This window comes from Salarias fasciatus, chromosome 15 (assembly GCF_902148845.1).
Source record: "Salarias fasciatus chromosome 15, fSalaFa1.1, whole genome shotgun sequence".
In the NCBI taxonomy this organism is placed as follows: Eukaryota; Metazoa; Chordata; class Actinopteri; order Blenniiformes; family Blenniidae; genus Salarias; species Salarias fasciatus.
The window spans coordinates 5,361,357-5,380,237 of record NC_043759.1 but is presented as its reverse complement, the minus strand read 5'-3'; the positions used below and the strand labels follow the sequence as shown (position 1 = coordinate 5,380,237).

At 43.2% G+C, this 18,881-nt stretch overlaps 1 protein-coding gene and 2 long non-coding RNA genes across 3 annotated transcripts in view; all 3 read left to right on the top strand.

Moving 5' to 3' along the window:
- Positions 1-4,818: 4,818 nt before the first annotated feature.
- LOC115402002 (uncharacterized) lies at positions 4,819-6,596 on the top strand. The gene is made up of 3 exons (XR_003933060.1): positions 4,819-4,915; positions 5,333-5,460; positions 6,208-6,596. It is a non-coding gene; the product is annotated as an uncharacterized LOC115402002 (long non-coding RNA).
- Positions 6,597-8,737: 2,141 nt separating this feature from the next.
- On the top strand, positions 8,738-9,219 carry LOC115402001 (uncharacterized). Its single transcript, XR_003933059.1, has 3 exons — positions 8,738-8,793; positions 8,924-9,052; positions 9,125-9,219. It is a non-coding gene; the product is annotated as an uncharacterized LOC115402001 (long non-coding RNA).
- A 907-nt stretch (positions 9,220-10,126) lies between these two features.
- The window catches only part of LOC115402269 (protein NLRC3-like), a 15,928-nt gene continuing 7,173 nt past the window's right edge, over positions 10,127-18,881 (top strand). The window contains exons 1-4 of the mRNA XM_030110784.1: positions 10,127-10,132; positions 10,458-10,656; positions 15,297-17,085; positions 17,166-17,339. Of these exons, the coding sequence (XP_029966644.1) occupies positions 10,127-10,132; positions 10,458-10,656; positions 15,297-17,085; positions 17,166-17,339 (2,168 nt within the window). The remainder of the gene's footprint in view (positions 10,133-10,457; positions 10,657-15,296; positions 17,086-17,165; positions 17,340-18,881) is intronic.

The window sequence follows — 18,881 nt, the reverse complement described above, 5'->3', positions numbered from 1 at the left end:
TTGAAATTTTAGCTGTTTTAGCCATTTAACCTGTTTTTATAGAGTTTTGTTTGCTTTTTTTCCTGCCATATTTCATTTTCTTATGTTACAAATTTGTTGACATTTCAGGTTTTTTAAGCCATTCTATCATTTTTTTCCCTCATTTCTTGTGGTTTTTGCTATTTTTCCCTGCTTTGGTTGTACCATTTTTGAATCTATTTAAAACCAAGAGTGACAAATCATATAATAATTTAAAAATAACTTAAATATGTATTCATGTATCATGGAGGCACTGCAGAGGGACTGAAGAGCCACGTGTGTCTCCAGAGCCGCAGGTTGCAGACCCCTCGTCCAGCATATAGAGAGATTTCTGGTCTAGTAAGTACCTCGCTTTGGCCAGGACTGAGACACTTCTGGGTGTTTTGTTTTTAATAAGATTTATGTGAGGTTTCCAGCAAACGTTGTCATCAATCAAAACTCCTGTTAGGGTGAATCGTATTATTTTGATTTACCCTTCTATAATGACACCTGATTATCTATTCTACATTTTCCAAAAATCATCATTTTTGTTTTTCATCGATTTAATGAGAACTTATTTTAATCAAACTATAATTCAATTGTTGCAACTCTGAGGAGATTAATTCAAAAAGTTGCCGAACAGCCTGACCAGTTCCTAAAATACTTGTCATTAGCAAATAATGTAAATTTCACCATATCAGAAACTGTATAGATCTCATTGATGCACAGAATAAATAGTTTAGTTCCCAACACTGAGCCCTGAGGGACTCCACAAACAATATCCAGATACTTAGAACCCCTCTTCACAAACTGTTTCCTGTTCTCCAAATAGCTTCTTCACCAGCTTAATACAACTCCTCTGAGTTCATATTTTTCCAGTTTATTGATTCATATGTCATGATTTATAATATCAAATGTTTTTTTTTTACAAATCAGTGAAAACCCCAGCTGTGAGTTTTTTTTTTTTGATTGTCTACAGAATTTGTGATTTCCTCAATAAATTCAATTTGAGCAAATGATGTTGACCTGTTTGTTCTAAATCCATATTTACTGTCTAAGAGTAAGCTGCATTTGTCTCTGAATTTATCTGATCTGATATTCAAGATTTCCTCGCGGATTGTGGATGGAAGGACCTAAAAAAATGGTGAGATTTAAAGTGTTTTAGTTATTGGATATTGTTGCATGTATTTAGAAACTACATTTCCCATGATGCATTGTAATGCTGGATTGGCCAATGCTGGAGTGACTGAGTTCCTGCATCCAATCAGGGATGTTCTTCTTTGGTTGGCGGGAAAAGGACCGAAAAAAAGGGGAAGTAAGAAAACGCTGGAGGGACAGAGGTTCCGGGACAGGGAGAGACGGAACTTTGGATTTGATTCCCCCGGGAGGACGGACTTCCACACAGGATCTGCATGGTCAGGTTGAAGACTGCCAGCTCCGTCTCACCTGCAGTTTGCTGTACCGCTGGAGCTGCAGGCTGTTGTCACATCTCCATCTGAGGCTGCTCATTCTCACTTGTTTTTTTTTGTTTTTTTTTTTTTGACTCTTCCGAACCGGTGGATAAGTGAGTAAAAGATTTTTTTTTTCCTGAGACACAGGCTGTGTTCGAAACCGCATACTGTCTACTACATCCTTACATACTCATACTATCCATCCTGCATCCTGCTTACTTAGTCCATCAAACAGTATGCGAAGCATTTACACTACAGCATACTACATAATAACCCACAATGCATTGGCACTTCTTCCATGAGCAGGAATCGATCTGCTAAAGCTGATTTCACTTTAGCTCTAAACTCGTCAAATGTATAACTTCATCGAGATTTTTTTTTAAATTAGGCGACAAAGTGGTGGTTTAGAGCCCGAGTGTGTCGTTTATTTGTCCGAATATCAGCCGTTTATGATTTTGTTCGGACGAATTCGGCGAAATTCAAGCCAGCCGCAGTGAGCAACGCTCTTCCGGTTATTTTCACCAAAATAAACCACCTCTTTCCCTTTCTCATGCAAAAAAACCTCAGTGATAAATCTGTGCTTTTACTTTGAAAACAAGAAGGCAATCTTTCAGCAATATATGTCGCTTAACATCACCGTTTGGACCGGTGTCCCGTTAACGGACCACTTATTATGCCAATTATGATGCTTTACCGACGGAGAGGTTTTTCGGCTCTTCAACAAAGATCGGCTCGCCGTCTTCGGTACATCATGGTCGCTTTCAACATGGACTTGTTCTCAGATGTAAGGGGTTTTTTTTTGTTTTTTTTTTTGTTTTGTTTTTTGTTTTTACTATTTTTACTATTACAATCAGAAATCTCGAAATGACTGTTTCTTCATGATGTACATTTAGCAAGCTGAGTATGGTTCTTGATTTAATCTTCCCTCCATTGTTTGTGCTCGTAGGTATGTCATATTACGAGATTTTTGATTGGATTGACAATGATAAAAAATAGTTAAAAAAACAAAACAAAAAAAAACCCCTTACATCTGAGAACAAGTCCATGTTGAAAGCGACCATGATGTACCGAAGACGGCGAGCCGATCTTTGTTGAAGAGCCGAAAAAACTCTCCGTCGGTAAAGCATCATAATTGGCATAATAAGTGGTCCGTTAACGGGACACCGGTCCAAACGGCGATGTTAAGCGAGATATATTGCTGAAAGGTTGCCTTCTTGTTTTCAAAGTAAAAGCACAGATTTATCACTGAGGTTGTTTTGCATGAGAAAGGGAAAGGGGGGGTTTATTTTGGTGAAAATAACCGGAAGTGCGTTGCTCACTGCGGCTGACTTGAATTTCGCCGAATTCGTCCGAACAAAATCATAAACGGCTGATATTCGGACAAATAAACGACACACTCGGGCTCTAAACCACCACTTTGTCGCCTAATTTTAAAAAAAATCTCGATGAAGTTATACATTTGACGAGTTTAGAGCTAAAGTGAAATCAGCTTTAGCAGATCGATTCCTGCTCATGGAAGAAGTGCAATGCATTGTGGGTTATTATGTAGTATGCTGTAGTGTAAACGCTTCGCATACTGTTTGATGGACTGAGTAAGCAGGATGCAGGATGGATAGTATGAGTATGTAAGGATGTAGTAGACAGTACGCGGTTTCGAACACAGCCACTGTGTCGAGTTGAGAATCCAATGGACTCTATGCACAACTTCACCACTTCCTGAACGTCAGGAGGCTCCTGGTTTCCTGTCTTTCATGATGGGACGAGCTGATTAATGCAGGAGTGTCTGACCTCTGTAACAACTTCAGACACACCTGCATTAATCAGCTCATCCCATCATGAAAGACAGGAAACAAGGAGCCTCCTGAAGTTCAGGAAGTGTTTGAGTTGTGCATAGAGCTTACTCGTGAATATTCATTGAGCAGGAAAAAACTTCCACAGCACTGAGGTGTAAAAATGAAAAAAAAAAACAAAGTCTTTAATCCACAGTTTGTTAGCTCTTTTTGCAGGAGCATTCCAGTCTAAGTCGTCCTAAACAATAAACAATTCTAGGTAAGAAAACCATGTGGCTCAGTTCTGAATTAGTTCAATTCTACTTCTTAAAGTGACAGTAACCTATTTCACCACAACCAAAATACAATAACAAAACACTGTCTTTTATCTTTCAAATAAACATGAATTAAGCCAAATCAATCTTAACCAGAATTTTTAACTATTTTCTCTGACATTATTTATTCAATTAATTTAACTCTCAAACAAAAATGTGAATTGTGCTTACTTATTAACTTAAAAGCTTCCATTCACATAACTTGGCTCCCACACACTGCTTGCACGTTGCTTGTTAAAGGAGCGAGGGATTTGTTTAATGTGCACCAACTGAAAGGGCCCCAACGATTAAACCCAAGCGCTGGTAAAAGAAGAAGTCCAGCTTGGTGGGACTTGTTCATCACTTCTTCACTTAAACCAAAGAAGCAGGACTCTGCAGCTTTGAAGACTTCCAGGTGGTCTTCATCTTGGACGGTCTGGATGAGTGTCGACTCCCTCTGGACTTCCAGCACACTGAGTTCCTGACTGATGTTACAGAGTCCAGCTCAGTGGATGTTCTGCTGACAAACCTCATCAGGGGGAAACTGCTTCCCTCTGCTCTCCTCTGGATCACCACACGACCTGCAGCAGCCAATCAGATCCCTGCTGACTGTGTGAACAGGGTGACAGAGGTCCGAGGGTTCACTGACCCCCAGAAGGAGGAGTACTTCAGGAGGAGGTTCAGAGACGAGGAGCAGGCCAGCAGGATCATCTCCCACATCAAGACCTCCCGAAGCCTCCACATCATGTGCCACATCCCGGTCTTCTGCTGGATCACTGCTACAGTTCTGGAGGAGGTGTTGAAGAGCAGAGAGGGAGGAGCTTTCTTTCTGTCTTTCTTCCCCCTGTCAGGTCCAGCAATGTCATGTATCTGAATTCAAAATAAATAAAATAAAATAAGAAACCCTGTCATCGCTTTGTAGTTTTAAGCTCCTCTTGGAAGAGCAAATCTGTCGGGCCCATAACAGCAGCCAGTCCTCCATTCTGCTGCCTCGATGCTGGACAGGACAGGTTAAAAAAATAAATAAAGAGTCATGTGAAGATGTATGTCTTCAGGACTCAACACTTCACCAGATGCACAACTTAATGCCAAGTATGACCAGGGCCACAGACTCAGATCCTCCAGTCGCCTTTATGTAGCAGACAGGCTCACATTGGCACTCAAGAAATAACAAACACTAACTGTGAGCAGTTGACTCTACAGTTGTATTCTGTTTCTGTAGTTGTTTTCACTGTGACTTTGACTGCAGAGACTTTCTGCTTCCTTAAAGTTCTCCGTCTGTTGCAGAGCTCAGTTTGCTCGGCCGCCTCCTGAGAAAGCTGACACCGGCTCATCTACATGCCAGCAGTGATTGGCTGTTGAGCTCGGGGAGGGTGAGCGCTTTGTGAGTCTGCACACAAACAGAGAAGAACAGATGAAACCTTTCATTTCTGCCTTTTCAGAGGATTTTTCAGTTATTGTAGTAAATCTTGTTTGTATTCAGTTTGTAGGGAAGCTGTTTTCTCTCTGAACTTCCAACAGGATGACTTTATGAGGCAGGTTGTTTGTTTAAGGGGTGTTGATCTCAGTTGAGAGCCAGTCCCCACACACACACACACACACACACACACACACATACACACGCACACACGGTTGTCCGATTGCACTGTTTTTGTTGCCATTTCTCTTTGTTTATTCAGAACAGTTGTGTGTTCATGACATGTTCGCAAGTCGTTTTATGCTTGTAACACAAGTTTCTCCAGAGGTGGAGTTCTGCCTGGTTTTTATTGAGGTGGGCGGGTGTTGCATTGTGTCTGAACAGGAAATAGACGGTTTTCAAGATGTGATGGCGCCCTCATATCAAACCGAGTCAAACAGAAGGACTGATGAGGGGAGAAGAGCAGCGTTTTCTCTCCCAGCGTGTCTGGAAGAAGATGTGAAGACAGTTCAGTAGGTGAAAATCTCACAACGCAGCTTTCACAACGCTGTGTTTGACTTGATTTCACTGTGGAACTGCTCGCATGTGTGTATCCTTCTCGGCATGTGTGGGCAAGCGTGTGTGTGTGTGTGTGTGTGTGTGTGTGTGTGTGTGTGTGTGTGTGTGTGTGTGTGTGTGTGTGTGTGTGTGTGTGTGTGTGTGTGTGTGTGTGTGTGTGTGTGTGTGTGTGTGTGTGTGTGTGTGTGTGTGTGTGTGTGTGGGAGGGAGGCTCTTAAAAACAATTGAACAGGCATAAAGTTCCTTATGGTGACAGCGTTCATGTGTTGATGTTGATTCATATCGCCGCCCGTAATGAAAGGAGCAGGAAGCAGCCTGGAAACTATTTTGCTGATAACTGGCAAAACCTGGAAGTGCGTCCTGGGCTTGTGCACAGAGTCTGAATGTTTTTTCCCCCCACAAATCCTTCAATTTGAGTAAAGTTTTAATGTTGTAAGTACTGATTCAGTGATTAAAGATAAGTCTCTCTCTCTCTCTCTCTCTGTCTCTCTCTCTGTCTCTCTCTCTCTCTCTCTGTCTCTCTCTGTCTCTCTCTCTCTCTCTCTCTCTCTCTCTCTCCTTTGTCAAGAATATGGCTGCATGATAAAATCAGTGGTTGTTGTAGATATAAAATCAGACACTGGCTTTGATAAAATTGAACCTGAAAAAACAGAATGATTGAGATGGGGCTCATGAGGATTCTTGTTTTTTGTGTTTTTCAGAGTCACACATCTCTCCTGAATTAAAGCTTGTCAGCTCGTCACCGTGGTCTTTCCAGGGCCTCTACACACAGAGTGAAGGTTTAACGAGATAAATCGGACTGTTCACACGGTCAAAGATGAGCTCAATTCCAGAAGTCCTCTTGCGAATGTTGGATGATTTAGAAGAAGATTACGTTAACAGGTTCAAGTTCCATTTGTCTCATATTGGGTTCTTTAAAGGATGCAATTCAATCCCAGGGGGACAACTAAAGGAATTGGACAATCCGGGCTTATCAAACCAGATACACGACACCTACGGGGAAGATGCTCTTGAACTCACTAAAAAGGTCTTTGAGACAATGAATAAGAAGCGTATATGGGATAAACACACCAAAAACATCTCAGAACCTGAAGGTAAGCCCTTGAAACATTCAAACTTCATGTTGCTATAACTTATATTTCCATGTGAAATAACAGAGATGAATCATGACAAGCAAAACTGCAAGAATGACTTCTGCTTTTACTCTGTTTGAGCTTTTCATTTTTGTCCTGTTAGTGTTTTATCTGATAGATAAAATAAAAAAAGGTTCCGCTCATGGTTTTACCACAGTGATCATGGTGTCAATCAACATTTTCCCCATTTCTTTCTAGCTTTATTAATTCATTTATTCATTTAGCATAATATACTTGTCTATTTCTAGTAAATACATACATAGAATAATATTTAGAAAAAAGCAATAATCACTCTTTAGAAAGTCATTATCAACTGGCCATACAAGAAATCTGTAATATATAAAAGTAGAATCTGCAGTCTCGCATCATTCTTTTGAGCCACTTGCAGCTGCCTGGAAAACCAGTCGCCGCTGCTGAAAATGATCGGAGGAAACACTTTGTGCATTAAAAAACTGCGTTCTCGCCCTTCCTGGGTGGTATCTCCTTCCAGTGTGGGTCTTCTACCAGAGGCCTGGCAGCTTGAGGGTTCTGCAGGGTCTTCGCTGTTCCTCGCACTGTGCTCTGTTTGTATAACTAGAAATTGGCACTCAGAGAGGCAGACCTCCGCCACAGCTCAAATCAGTCACCAACAACCATAAGAACACCATATATAATCACAACATTGTGATCGGGGGTGTGATCGGTGCGGAGCGCTGCAGCGTGCGGTGCCTCTCTCTCTCGCCCTCTCTCCCTGTCTCCCTGTGTGTGTGTGTTTATCTGAAAAGGAAAACCGAAAAGCAACATAATTTATGCTATTTTACTTCATTTTAATTTGAAAATTGACCGGATTCTCTCGTATTTTCCGTTCCCGACTTCCTGTGTGGTGCGATCTGCTCTGTCCAGCTTTACAACTGGCGGTGCGCGGCGCGCAGCTCGCGGAGAAAATAGAGAGAAGCAGAGCGGCCGCGGTCCACGGCGCGAGCCGCTACGCACGCGGCGCTGTCCCGCACCTCTTGTATGAACCGTGAGATAGGTTAACAGGGGCGCCGATCTGACAGTCGGTGCGCGGCGCTTCCCACTTCCGCGTCGGAGGCGGCGCGTCCTGTGTGAACCAGGCGTTTGTCGACCCCTGTCGGCGGGCCTGCCCAACCATGTGAAAGACTCCCTATCTGTCAATGATAAAGAATCCTTTAAAAAATTCCTGGATCCAGACAGTGATCCGGATCTTCCCCAAAATTTAATCAATTCTAAGTTAGCCCAAGACCCACCTTTCCACAAAGTTTCATTGCAATCCGTCTATTACTTTTTCCATAATGTTGCTAACAAACCAACCAACCAACAAACCGACGTGACGACATAACCTCCTGGTGGAGGTAATAAACGGTAGAACGGCTACTCGAGTCTGCATCCTTATTATGTGGAGATGAAGAAGTTAAAACATGACAGCTACTCTCTATGCTTTTCATCCAATATAAAGAAAATAGACATTTTAAAATGTAATTTGTGTGTGTGTGTGTGTGTGTGTGTGTGTGTGTGTGTGTGTGTGTGTGTGTGTGTGTGTGTGTGTGTGTGTGTGTGTGTGTGTGTGTTCTTGTATTTCTATCCTTGTCGGGGCCAAATGTCCCCACAAGGATAGCAAAACGTGGAACGACGTGCCTTGTGGGGACCATTTTCCGGTCCTAAGTAGGAGAAACAGTGTTTTCTTGACCATGTTGTTGTTACTGAAAAAAGTAAAAGTGCAAAAACATTTCTTTAGGGTTAGGCTTTGTTGTGGTGTGGGTTAGGGTTAGGGTTAGGGTTAGGGTTAGGGGCTAGACATGAATGGGAGTCAATGGACGGTCCCCACAAGGATATAAATACAAGACTGTGCGTGTGTGTGTGTGTGTGTGTGTGTGTGTGTGTGTGTGTGTGTGTGTGTGTGTGTGTGTGTGTGTGTGTGTGTGTGTGTGTGTGTGTGTGTGTGTGTGTGTGTGTGTGTGTGTGTGTGTGTGTGTGTGTGTGTGTGTGTGTGTGTGTGTGTGTGTGTGTGTGTGTGTGTGTGTGTGTGTGTGTGTGCGTGCGTGTAGGTGTAGGTGTGTGTTCTGCCATGGGTCAGTGTGAGGACAGAGAGGAGGGAGTCCCTCCCTCTAACAGGACTCTGTGTGGAGAACATGAGAACCAGACCAAAGCTCAGAGGTGAGACCTCCATCTTTAACTGTCCTCCACTCTTCTTCACATCTCTGTGTTGTTTTCAAGAATTATCTTCATTCAAACTTGATTTAGTTGTTCTTGTCTTTCAATCAAACCTGAATGTGTTTTCCTGAAGGAAGAGGCAGCTGAACACAGCAGACTCTCCTGGACCTGGACCTGCTCCCCTCTGTGTGTCCATGGAGAGTGACAGGTCGATGGAGCAACCCCACACCTTTAAATCTGCACAAAGACCTGCTGATGAGGGGTGAGGATCAGTGTTTGTGTCAGGATTCATCATCATAACAGCAGCTTGAACAAAGTCAACATGTTTCTGCAGCGTCAGCCAGCAGAGCTCCCAGGTTCTCCGTGGAGGCTCCGCCCCTCAGCATCAAACACATCTGGACCTCATCTTTACGGTGAGAACAAGTCTCCATTCAACACTTTACTGTCACTAGGGCTGCACGATATTGGAAAAAACTGACATTGCGATTTTTTGGGGGCTTGCGATATATTGCGATATATATTGCGATATTAAAAATAGAAGAATTTTCACCAGATGACCTGAATAGCTCTATTTGGGGAGATGGCCACTTGAGAGAAATACGTGGTGTTTCATACCGCTTGTCAAGCGTTCGGATCATTTTTTTAAATCCCTCTTTAACGATCCACGGTGTTCAATGGCACCATGTCTTTCACAAGGTAAAAAGTTATTGCATCCATGATTTGGAGTTCCGATCATACGGTGTTATGCCGGCGAAGGCTTCTGTAATTGTTTTTTGAGAAGATGAAGTTTCACCTGGGGTCTTGTGATGGCGTTTCAAATGGTCCAACAGGTTTGACGTATTACCTCGTGTTGAGGCAACCACGACGAGGCACTGTCGGCCGAGGACGTTTTTTTGTTCTGTATCGTCTTTTTTTATAGCCGAAATACATCCAAATTTTGTTGACCTTCTTTTGGGGACTAAATCCTTCGTCGTTTCCTCCTGCATGTTGCCTGTGTTCAGAGTGTAGCCCGAAACCCCCCCCCCCCTGCTGTGGAGGAGGGAGGGGGGCCGGTGAGTGCCGAGCAGGAGGGAGGGAGAGAGCGGCTATGCGGAGCATGGAGCAGCTTGCTGCTTTTACGAAGCAAAACAAAAGTTAACAATAATAATAATAATAATAATAATAAAAATTTTGCACCTCCTGCGATGTGACTGTTGCACATGCACACATTGCGATGGCGATGTTCAAACGATATATTGTGCAGGCCTCGTCACATCAGTGACAGAAGAAGTTTGGCAGTAGGCATAGCGGCAACTGTAATATTGATGTAACCATCATGTGAACCTTTGTGGTGACCATGGCTGTAACGATGGATTCTCCTCTCACAGAAGTGTTAACTTCAGTAAGAACTGTGGTGTAATGACAACATTAATGTTCACAATAAGGACAGAAGTAACACTAACAGTAACAGTAGCGTTCACAGTAACTGTTCCAATAAACTCAGCAGTCGCTGTAGTCATTACAACTGCCTTAGTGATAACAAATGATAGCTTTAGTGATAACCACAGGGTCACAGCTGTGATATTGCTCATGTTATTGATAACCACAGTAGTGGACACTCACAATTGAATCTGTCTTCAGTTTCCGCTCAGTCAACTCCAGATGTTTCTCTGTTCCAGCGGCTGGAGGACAACATGGTGACTTTCATGAAGGAGGAGCTGAAGAAGATGAAGAAGCTCCTGAGCCCAGATTACCCAGCATGCTCCGAGAGTGAGAGAGAGGATGAGGATGAAGAGCAGAGGAGCAGCAGAGAGTCATTAGTGAGGATCACACTGGACTTCCTGAGGAGGATGAAGCAGGAGGAGCTGGCTGAGCGTCTGTGGAGCAGTAAGAGGATTTGATCTCATCAAACACTGAACTTTTTTCAGCTCCAACAGGAAGTAGTCAGGAACACAGCCAGGGCCGGCCCAAGCCTCCAACGGACCCTCAGAAAAATATGATTTTTGGGGCCCTCCAATCATGTTGAACGGTGTTCAATGATCATTCACACACGATTATAAACTTATCTCATTTTACGATATATTACGAATTCACTCATAAAACTTGATGTGAGACTTCTTGTTTGTATTCCGCAGTGATTTTATTTAAGAGTTGTATTTTTAAAGGCGACCTGAATTTAATAATAATAATGATGATAATAATAATAATAATAACAATAATAATAATGATAATAATGATAATAATAATAAAAAACATAATTTCTGGGCCTTCTCCTTCCTCTGTGGTTGATGCTGAGGACCAGGTATGCTCAGTGCTCAAAAAGCGAAATACAAACGGAGAAAGTAGTTAGCATGGATGGCTAATCAGTTAGCTCTGGTTAATCAGCTTGCTCTGCTGGCACACACAGAGGAGACCACGACATTAATTGAGCTTACAACCAGCTGCTTCAGTGACATTTAAAAAAATAACATTTTAAGTCACAAACACTCATCAGCCCAACACAGCCGTTTTCCAGTCGACGCCAGTCTCCCTCCCGTGTTCTGTCTGTTGGCGGCCGTTCAAGACTAAACCAACGGAGCGCCCCCTGAATCCTCTCCCCGGCCACCACACATATCTGCACCTCATCACTCCTCCAGCTGGCTGATCTTTGAGCATGGAGTCAGAGGCAAAGTCGTTTTTTTTTTTTTTTTTTTTTTTTTTTAGTGTCTGTCATTTTGATGAAGAAGATCATCCCTCCATCCACCCAGGGCCGTTTCTAGCTTCATGGGGGCCCCAGGCCAGATATTGTCTGGGGGCCCCTATTTTGTCAGACTGTGAAGAAGAGATTCCTCACCCTTTAGATGGTCTACTAAGCCGAGGCTACAGTTAAAATCAAACGTCTTAAGAGTTGAGCCACTCAGGCAAGTGAAACCGATAAAACTATTATATGAGAAAAACCATCCTCTATATGTCAATAAATAAAACAGATTGAGTGTTTATAAAAAGAAACACGTTTATTTTAAATAAGAAAACAGAACAAATCAACATGTATTTTAAAGTGCAACAATCAAAACAAACCACCGCTTAAAACTGTGAGGTGGGGTTATGGAAAGGTGAGTAGAGGAAAAAATTTGACCTGGTTGAAGTTCACTATCAATGAAAGGGTCTGACCGGGTGTGAGCACAAGGAAGACACAACACAGGGAGTTGCTCTAAGAGGTTGTATTAGTATCTTCCTCTGCTCCGATGCTTCCTGGGCAGAAAGAGGTTCTGATGTTAGCGATTGTTCTGGAGCTTCCTGGACAGAAGGAGATACCTGATGGCCCCGGGGCTTCCTGGTCAGGATGTTCGGACGATCTCTCAGGCTCGATGTCTGGAGCTCCGAAATATTTTAGAATAGCTCCTGCAAAGACAAAACTCATTAGGTTATCAAGCAAAACATAGATCCTGAGTACATATTCTATTTTATTATTGGTGTTGTTGCAATAATACAGAAAATTAAAATTACTGGTAATCTGTTTTTATATTAAACATTGTGATGTACAGCGTCCCTTTAAAGTTTGTATCCAGTTATAAAGTTGCCACTTTTAAGGGTTTTCTGCAATAGTTTACAAATTGTACTAAAGTAATAAAACTGAGACAAATAAACCACTGCCACAACAGTCTGAAATAAGAATAAAACGCCATGAATAATATTTATACATCAATTAAAACACAATAATCAAATACATTTCTTGTATTTGTTTTTATTGGTTTAATCTTGTTTTATTGTTTGCTTTATTGGCTTTAAATGATGTAGTTATTTTTATTCATATGCTTTAATTTTATTGGAACACACTTTGGTCACTGTATGTGTTGTAAAGGGCTCTGTTAAATAAATGTTGATTGATTAATAGATTAAAAACAAACCTTTAAAACAGTTCTTTAAATTAAAAACCAAACAAAACAGTAGCAGTTTTAAGAACCATGTAGAGACCTTGCCCTCCAGGCTCGGTCCCTAATTAGAGCCCTATACAATAACACTAAACTTAGTAAATTAATTCTAACTAATCATAAAATAACATGTAAAATATGTGAGAGAACTTCCACTGAACACTGACAGAGCAGACTGCTACAACCACATGCCCTCCCTGCTTATAATCTGAAGAAACGGCTCTACGGTCCGGAGTCAGCCACTCATTCCCGGCAAGACAGGCCAACGTTCATGAGACAAACCTTAAAGCTGAGTTTGTGACGAACAGATAATATCCAGCAACAGGCTAACATTTATCCGACGCTAGCTAGCTGGCAAGTGGGACAAATAAACAAACTTGCAAAAAAACAAAACAAAACAAAAAAAACTTTGTGTCACCTCCACCTCTCCAGCCCACATCACCAACAACTGACTTACCTTTATCCTTTGAACGTTTTTCTTCCTCAGTCTTCTTTTTCTTCCAGTTTTCCGCGCCGCTGGTATAATTTCTTGTTGATGCCATTATGGTTTGTTTTGTTAATCCTCTTGCTAATGACAGGTATCTGTCAATCATTCCCATGGTACCTGTCGGAGGCCGCTACGTGACGTCACTTGCTGTGTGACAGAGCGGTCCAAGTCCAACAGACTAATAATGCCACAAAGCAGCAGCCACAGCTTATCACTGCAGTTTATTATATCCAACGTTTATTTTTAAGGATATAAGAGGTGTAATAAACACAAGAGCTAGCTACAGATAAAAACAGGACATTTTAATTATCTTCAGAAGAGGTTGAACATGCAGCTTTGGGGCCCCCTGGTGGCTTGGGGGCCCTAGGCATTCGCCTAGTTCGCCTATAGGAAGAAACGGCCATGCATCCACCTCATGCCATAATTGTATCCGTCATTTTTAATTTTTCTTTTCTGATTACAATGAAGCATTATCTAAAGTGACATAGTTTCACAGCTTCGTCACCAAACATGTCTCATGTGAAGAGCGGTCTTACAGATACGCTCTGACCGCTCCTAAAGCCGCTGTCCGTGGTGGAGTGTGCTGCAGTCAGCTCTGAGTGACAAACGGACTGACTATTCAATATGAAGGGTTTTTTACATGGGTTGAAAATTACCTCCACCAGGGGATTATCTCCAACACTGAGGAATACATAAGAGAGGCCAGAGGCAAATTTATTCAATATAAAATAGTTCAGAGATATTACTTTACCCCTTTAACCCCTTCAAGAATGGGGTTACTCAACAATGATTTATCCTTCAATTTCAATAAAGTTTTAATGTTTTAAGTACTGATTCAGTACTGATTCAGTGATTAAAGATCAAGTCCCTCTCTCTCTCTCTCTCTCTCTTTCTCTCTCTCTCTCTCTCTCTCTCTCTCTCTCTCTCTCACTCTCTCTCTCAGGGACTCCACACACAGAGTGAAAGTTTAGGGAGAAAAATCAGACTGTTGACATGATCAAAGATGAGGTCAACGCCAGAAGTCCATGGGAATGTTGGAAGATTTAGTTGCTGATGAATTTAAAAACTGTTCCTTCAAGTTCCTTTTGACTAATATTGCACACCATGCATCTGTTCACAGGGAGTCAGGGGGGTGGCCTGTCATTTAGCTGTTTGAACAACTCGCTGTGGCGCGATAATGTGCCGATCTCATCAGACAAATACTGGACCAGAAACAACAACAGAAAAACTGCCTGTCTGAAATAATGTAATTAAAAGTTATTTATGTGCATTTATACTTTTCCAAAGTTAATTGGCGACCCCAAGAAATCATCTCCGGACCCCAGTTGGGGTTGAGACCCTACAGTTGAGAATAGCTGAGTTACACTTTTGACCTACACATCTCATTTCCAGCTCAAACACACGAAGCGTGAAACAGGCCGAAAGTCCAGAACAAGCAGCACAAAGAGAGTTCCTACACTCAGCTCTTCATATCATGCAAACATCCTCCACTCCATGACTTCAATTTGATCAGTTCTAATCGAAGAAAATCAACCCTCAGCTGTCATTTGGAGTGGTGTTATTGTCCAGTCCTCTTTAGCTGAAAAACGTCTGTTCTCAGGTTTTGTGGAGGGAGACAAGCTGCCACAAAGTCAGGAGGCCTGGGTTGTTAAGTAGTTGAACCAGCCTGTAATTGCATGCTGGAGGAAGTCATACAGCAGAGAACTCCACTGATCTCCATGTGAAGAAATCCTATCAGAGTGTCTGTGTACAGTGTACTTATAGAGTTCATGTGTGTTAACTTTAAAGGAATATGCAAGCACTGAGCTCATTCTCAGGGAGCGAAAACATTTATAATTCATTTGGTTGAGTGTATGTGTGGTGCAGATATTGTTGAAGTCTCAAGGCTGAGTGTGCCAATCGAAGGCTCCAAATGTTCTCCAGAAAGATTTACAAAATACATAAGAAAAAAAAAGGATGTATGAGCAGCACTGAATTTAGAAGACAACATCTGCATGAGTTCAGAGGCTGTTTGGTCACCACTGAGGAGCTGGATGGAACTGATGAGGGAGAAACATCCCCACTAATACACTTGCATATCCACATTTAATATCAGATAGACTCAATCTTTTATTCTCTGTTCTTTTCAGGAATGTCTGCTGCAATCTGCCAACAGAAACTGAAACGTGGCCTGAAGAAGAGGTTCCAGTGTGTGTTTGAGGGAGTCTCTAAAGCAGGAGAGTCCAGCTTCCTGAACCAGATCTACACAGAGCTCCACATCACAGAGGGAGGGGCTGCAGAGGTCAATGAGGAACATGAGGTCAGACAGATTGAAGCAGCATCCAGGACAGCAGACAGAGCAGAAACAAGCATCAGACCAGGAGACATCTTCAAAGCCTCACCTGGAAGATCTCAACCAATCAGAACAGTGCTGACACAGGGAGTGGCTGGCATTGACAAAACAATCCTGACACAGAAGTTCACTCTGGACTGGGCTGAAGACAAAGACAACCAGGACATCCACTTCACATTTCCATTCACCTTCAGAGAGCTGAATGTGCTGAAGGAGAAGAAGTTCAGCTTGGTGGGACTTGTTCATCACTTCTTCACTGAAACCAAAGAAGCAGGAATCTGCAGCTTTGAAGACTTCCAGGTGGTCTTCATCTTGGACGGTCTGGATGAGTGTCGACTCCCTCTGGACTTCCAGCACCCTGAGTTCCTGACTGATGTTACAGAGTCCACCTCAGTGGATGTTCTGCTGACAAACCTCATCAGGGGGAAACTGCTTCCCTCTGCTCGCCTCTGGATCACCACACGACCTGCAGCAGCCAATCAGATCCCTGCTGACTGTGTGGACATGGTGACAGAGGTCCGAGGGTTCACTGACCCCCAGAAGGAGGAGTACTTCAGGAGGAGGTTCAGAGAGAAGCAGGCCAGCAGGATCATCTCCCACATCCAGACCTCCCGAAGCCTCCACATCATGTGCCACATCCCGGTCTTCTGCTGGATCACTGCTACAGTTCTGGAGGAGGTGTTGAAGAGCAGAGAGGGAGGAGAGCTGCCCAAGACCCTGACTCAGATGTACATCCACCACCTGGTGGTCCAGGCCAAAGTCAAGAAGGTCAAGTATGATGGAGGAGCTGCCACAGATCCACACTGGAGTCCAGAGAGCAGGGAGATGATAGAGTCTCTGGGAAAACTGGCTTTTGAGGAGCTGCAGAAAGGAAACCTGATCTTCTATGAACCCGACCTGACAGAGTGTGGCATCGATCTCAGAGCAGCCTCAGTGTACTCAGGAATGTTCACACAGATCTTTAGAGAGGAGAGCGGCCTGTACCAGGACAAGGTGTTCTGCTTCATCCATCTGAGCCTTCAGGAGTTTCTGGCTGCTCTTCATGTCCATCAGACCTTCATCCAGTCTGGAATCAACCTGCTGGAAGAGACAACAACCATTCAGCAATCTTCACAACAGCCTCAACTCCACCATCTCCATCAGAGAGCAGTGGACGAGGCCTTGAAGAGTCCAAATGGACACCTGGACTTGTTCCTCCGCTTCCTCCTGGGTCTTTCACTGCCGACCAATCAGAGTCTCCTTCAAGGTCTGCTGACAGAGACAGGATGTAGCTCACAGACCAATCAGGAAACAGTCCAGTACATCAAGAAGAAGCTCAGTGAGAGTCTGTCTGCAGAGAGAATCATCAATCTGTTCCACTGTCTGAATGAACTGAATGATGATTCTCTGGTGGAGGAGATCCAACAGTCCCTGAGATCAGGACGTCTCTCTGGAGACAAACTGTCTCCAGCTCAGTGGTCAGCTCTGGTCTTCATCTTACTGTCATCAGAAGAAGATCTGAATGAGTTTGACCTAAAGAAATACTCTGCTTCAGAGGAGGATCTTCTGAAGCTGCTGCCAGTGGTCAAAGCCTCCAACAAAGCTCTGTACGTGGTTTAAGAACAAATATGTAGAACTGAGTCCATGAGAAACATTGATCTGGTTTTCATTGTTGGTTCTTCTTCAGGTTGAGGGGCTGTGGGCTGTCAGAGAGAAGCTGTGGAGCTCTGTCCTCAGTTCTCAGCTCTCAGTCCTCCAGTCTGACTGATCTGGACCTGAGTAACAACGACCTGCAGGATTCAGGAGTGAAGCTACTGTCTTCTGGACTGGAGAGTCCTCACTGTAAACTGGAAGTTCTCAGGTCAGGATCCAGCTGCTGCTTGATCAGGTTGATGTTGGTGCAGATTATGTGGTCCCCCAAAAGCCTGGGGTCTGGGCTGGCTATGTGTTGGGGGGCTGCTCACTCTGGGGGGTGCACATCTGTCAGTAGCTAAGGGGAATTCGGGTTGGGCGGATGCTGTGGGTGGTGGGGGGGCTGGTTTGGCATTTCCTTGCCTTCCGGATGGGTCAAAGCCTCCAACAAAGTTCTGTACGTGGTTTATGAACAAATATGGAGAACAAGGCTTGATATTATTGCATATCACATTTTTCCAGTTTACATTTTGTGAATATGCAGAAAATGATTTGCATGGTTGTAAAAAAGACCGGCATGTGAAAAAAAAAAGTTTTTTTTTGCAAACAAGAAGCAAAACACAAAATTATGAGCAAAACACACAATGGAAAATCAGATCAAGGCTAATTTCAAGTTTCTTTATGTACAGTTTTTTAACCAGAACAAGGAGATCACTCACGTCCATTCAATTTTTTTTAATCCAACTACTCGCCTTGAAGAATCCACAGTAGTGTGAGAGGACAGAAAGCCGTCCACTCCCAGATTGGACGGCTGTATTTGTTGCCATCCAGTCAGATGGAGTAATGAAGCAATTTTCAATGGCAACTTCGTCGTATTTCATGCAGTTATGCTTCACACCTGTGAAGATGTTGGCAACGGGACTTTTTTTCCCCAAAATGTAAATCTTTTTCACAACCATGCAAATCTTCTACACATTCACAAAGTAGAATTTTCAGGCTTTTTATTTTCAGAATGAGAAAACTTGATTTTCAAATAGAAACTATGATTATCTGCAAGCATTCATTTACAATTGCAAAAACATTTATTGCTTAATATTGAGGCCATCAAACTGTGTCTGAGACAAACACTCAGCTGGTTTTCATTGTTGGTTCTTCTTCAGGTTGAGGGGCTGTGGTCTGTCAGAGAGAAGCTGTGGAGCTCTGGCCTTCGTTCTCAGATCTCAATCCTCCAGTCTGACACATCTGGACCTGAGCTACAACCATCCAGGAGACTCTGGAGTGGAGCTGATGTTTGCTGAAGTGGAGGATCTACACTGCAGGCTGAAGACTCTCAGGTTCAAAACATGATTGTTAAATTTTATCCACCACTGTTCTTCTCCTCACATCTGGAGAACATCTGTATGGTCCTTGCAGCAGTCCTTTCACAGCCATGAGGTAGAAGTTGTGTCTCAGTCTGTTGGTGTGGGCTCTCATGACTCTGAGTCAGCTGGGGGGCAGCCGGGGGATGGGGGGTGGGGGTTGAAAAAAAGAGTGTCCTGGGTGAGCAGGGTCATCCTGGATCATTGTGATCTTTGTGGGGAGATGGCTGAAATAGATCTCCTCTGGAAGTGGAAAGCCAATGATCCACTGTCTCGATGACCCGGTGATGTTGTTTCTTTTCAGGTGAAGTGCAGCTGACAGACCACACTGTACAGCCATAGTTGAGGACAGTGGTAGAAGCCTTTCAGCAGAGATGGAGGGAATTTGTTCCTCCTCAGTGTCCTCAGGAAGA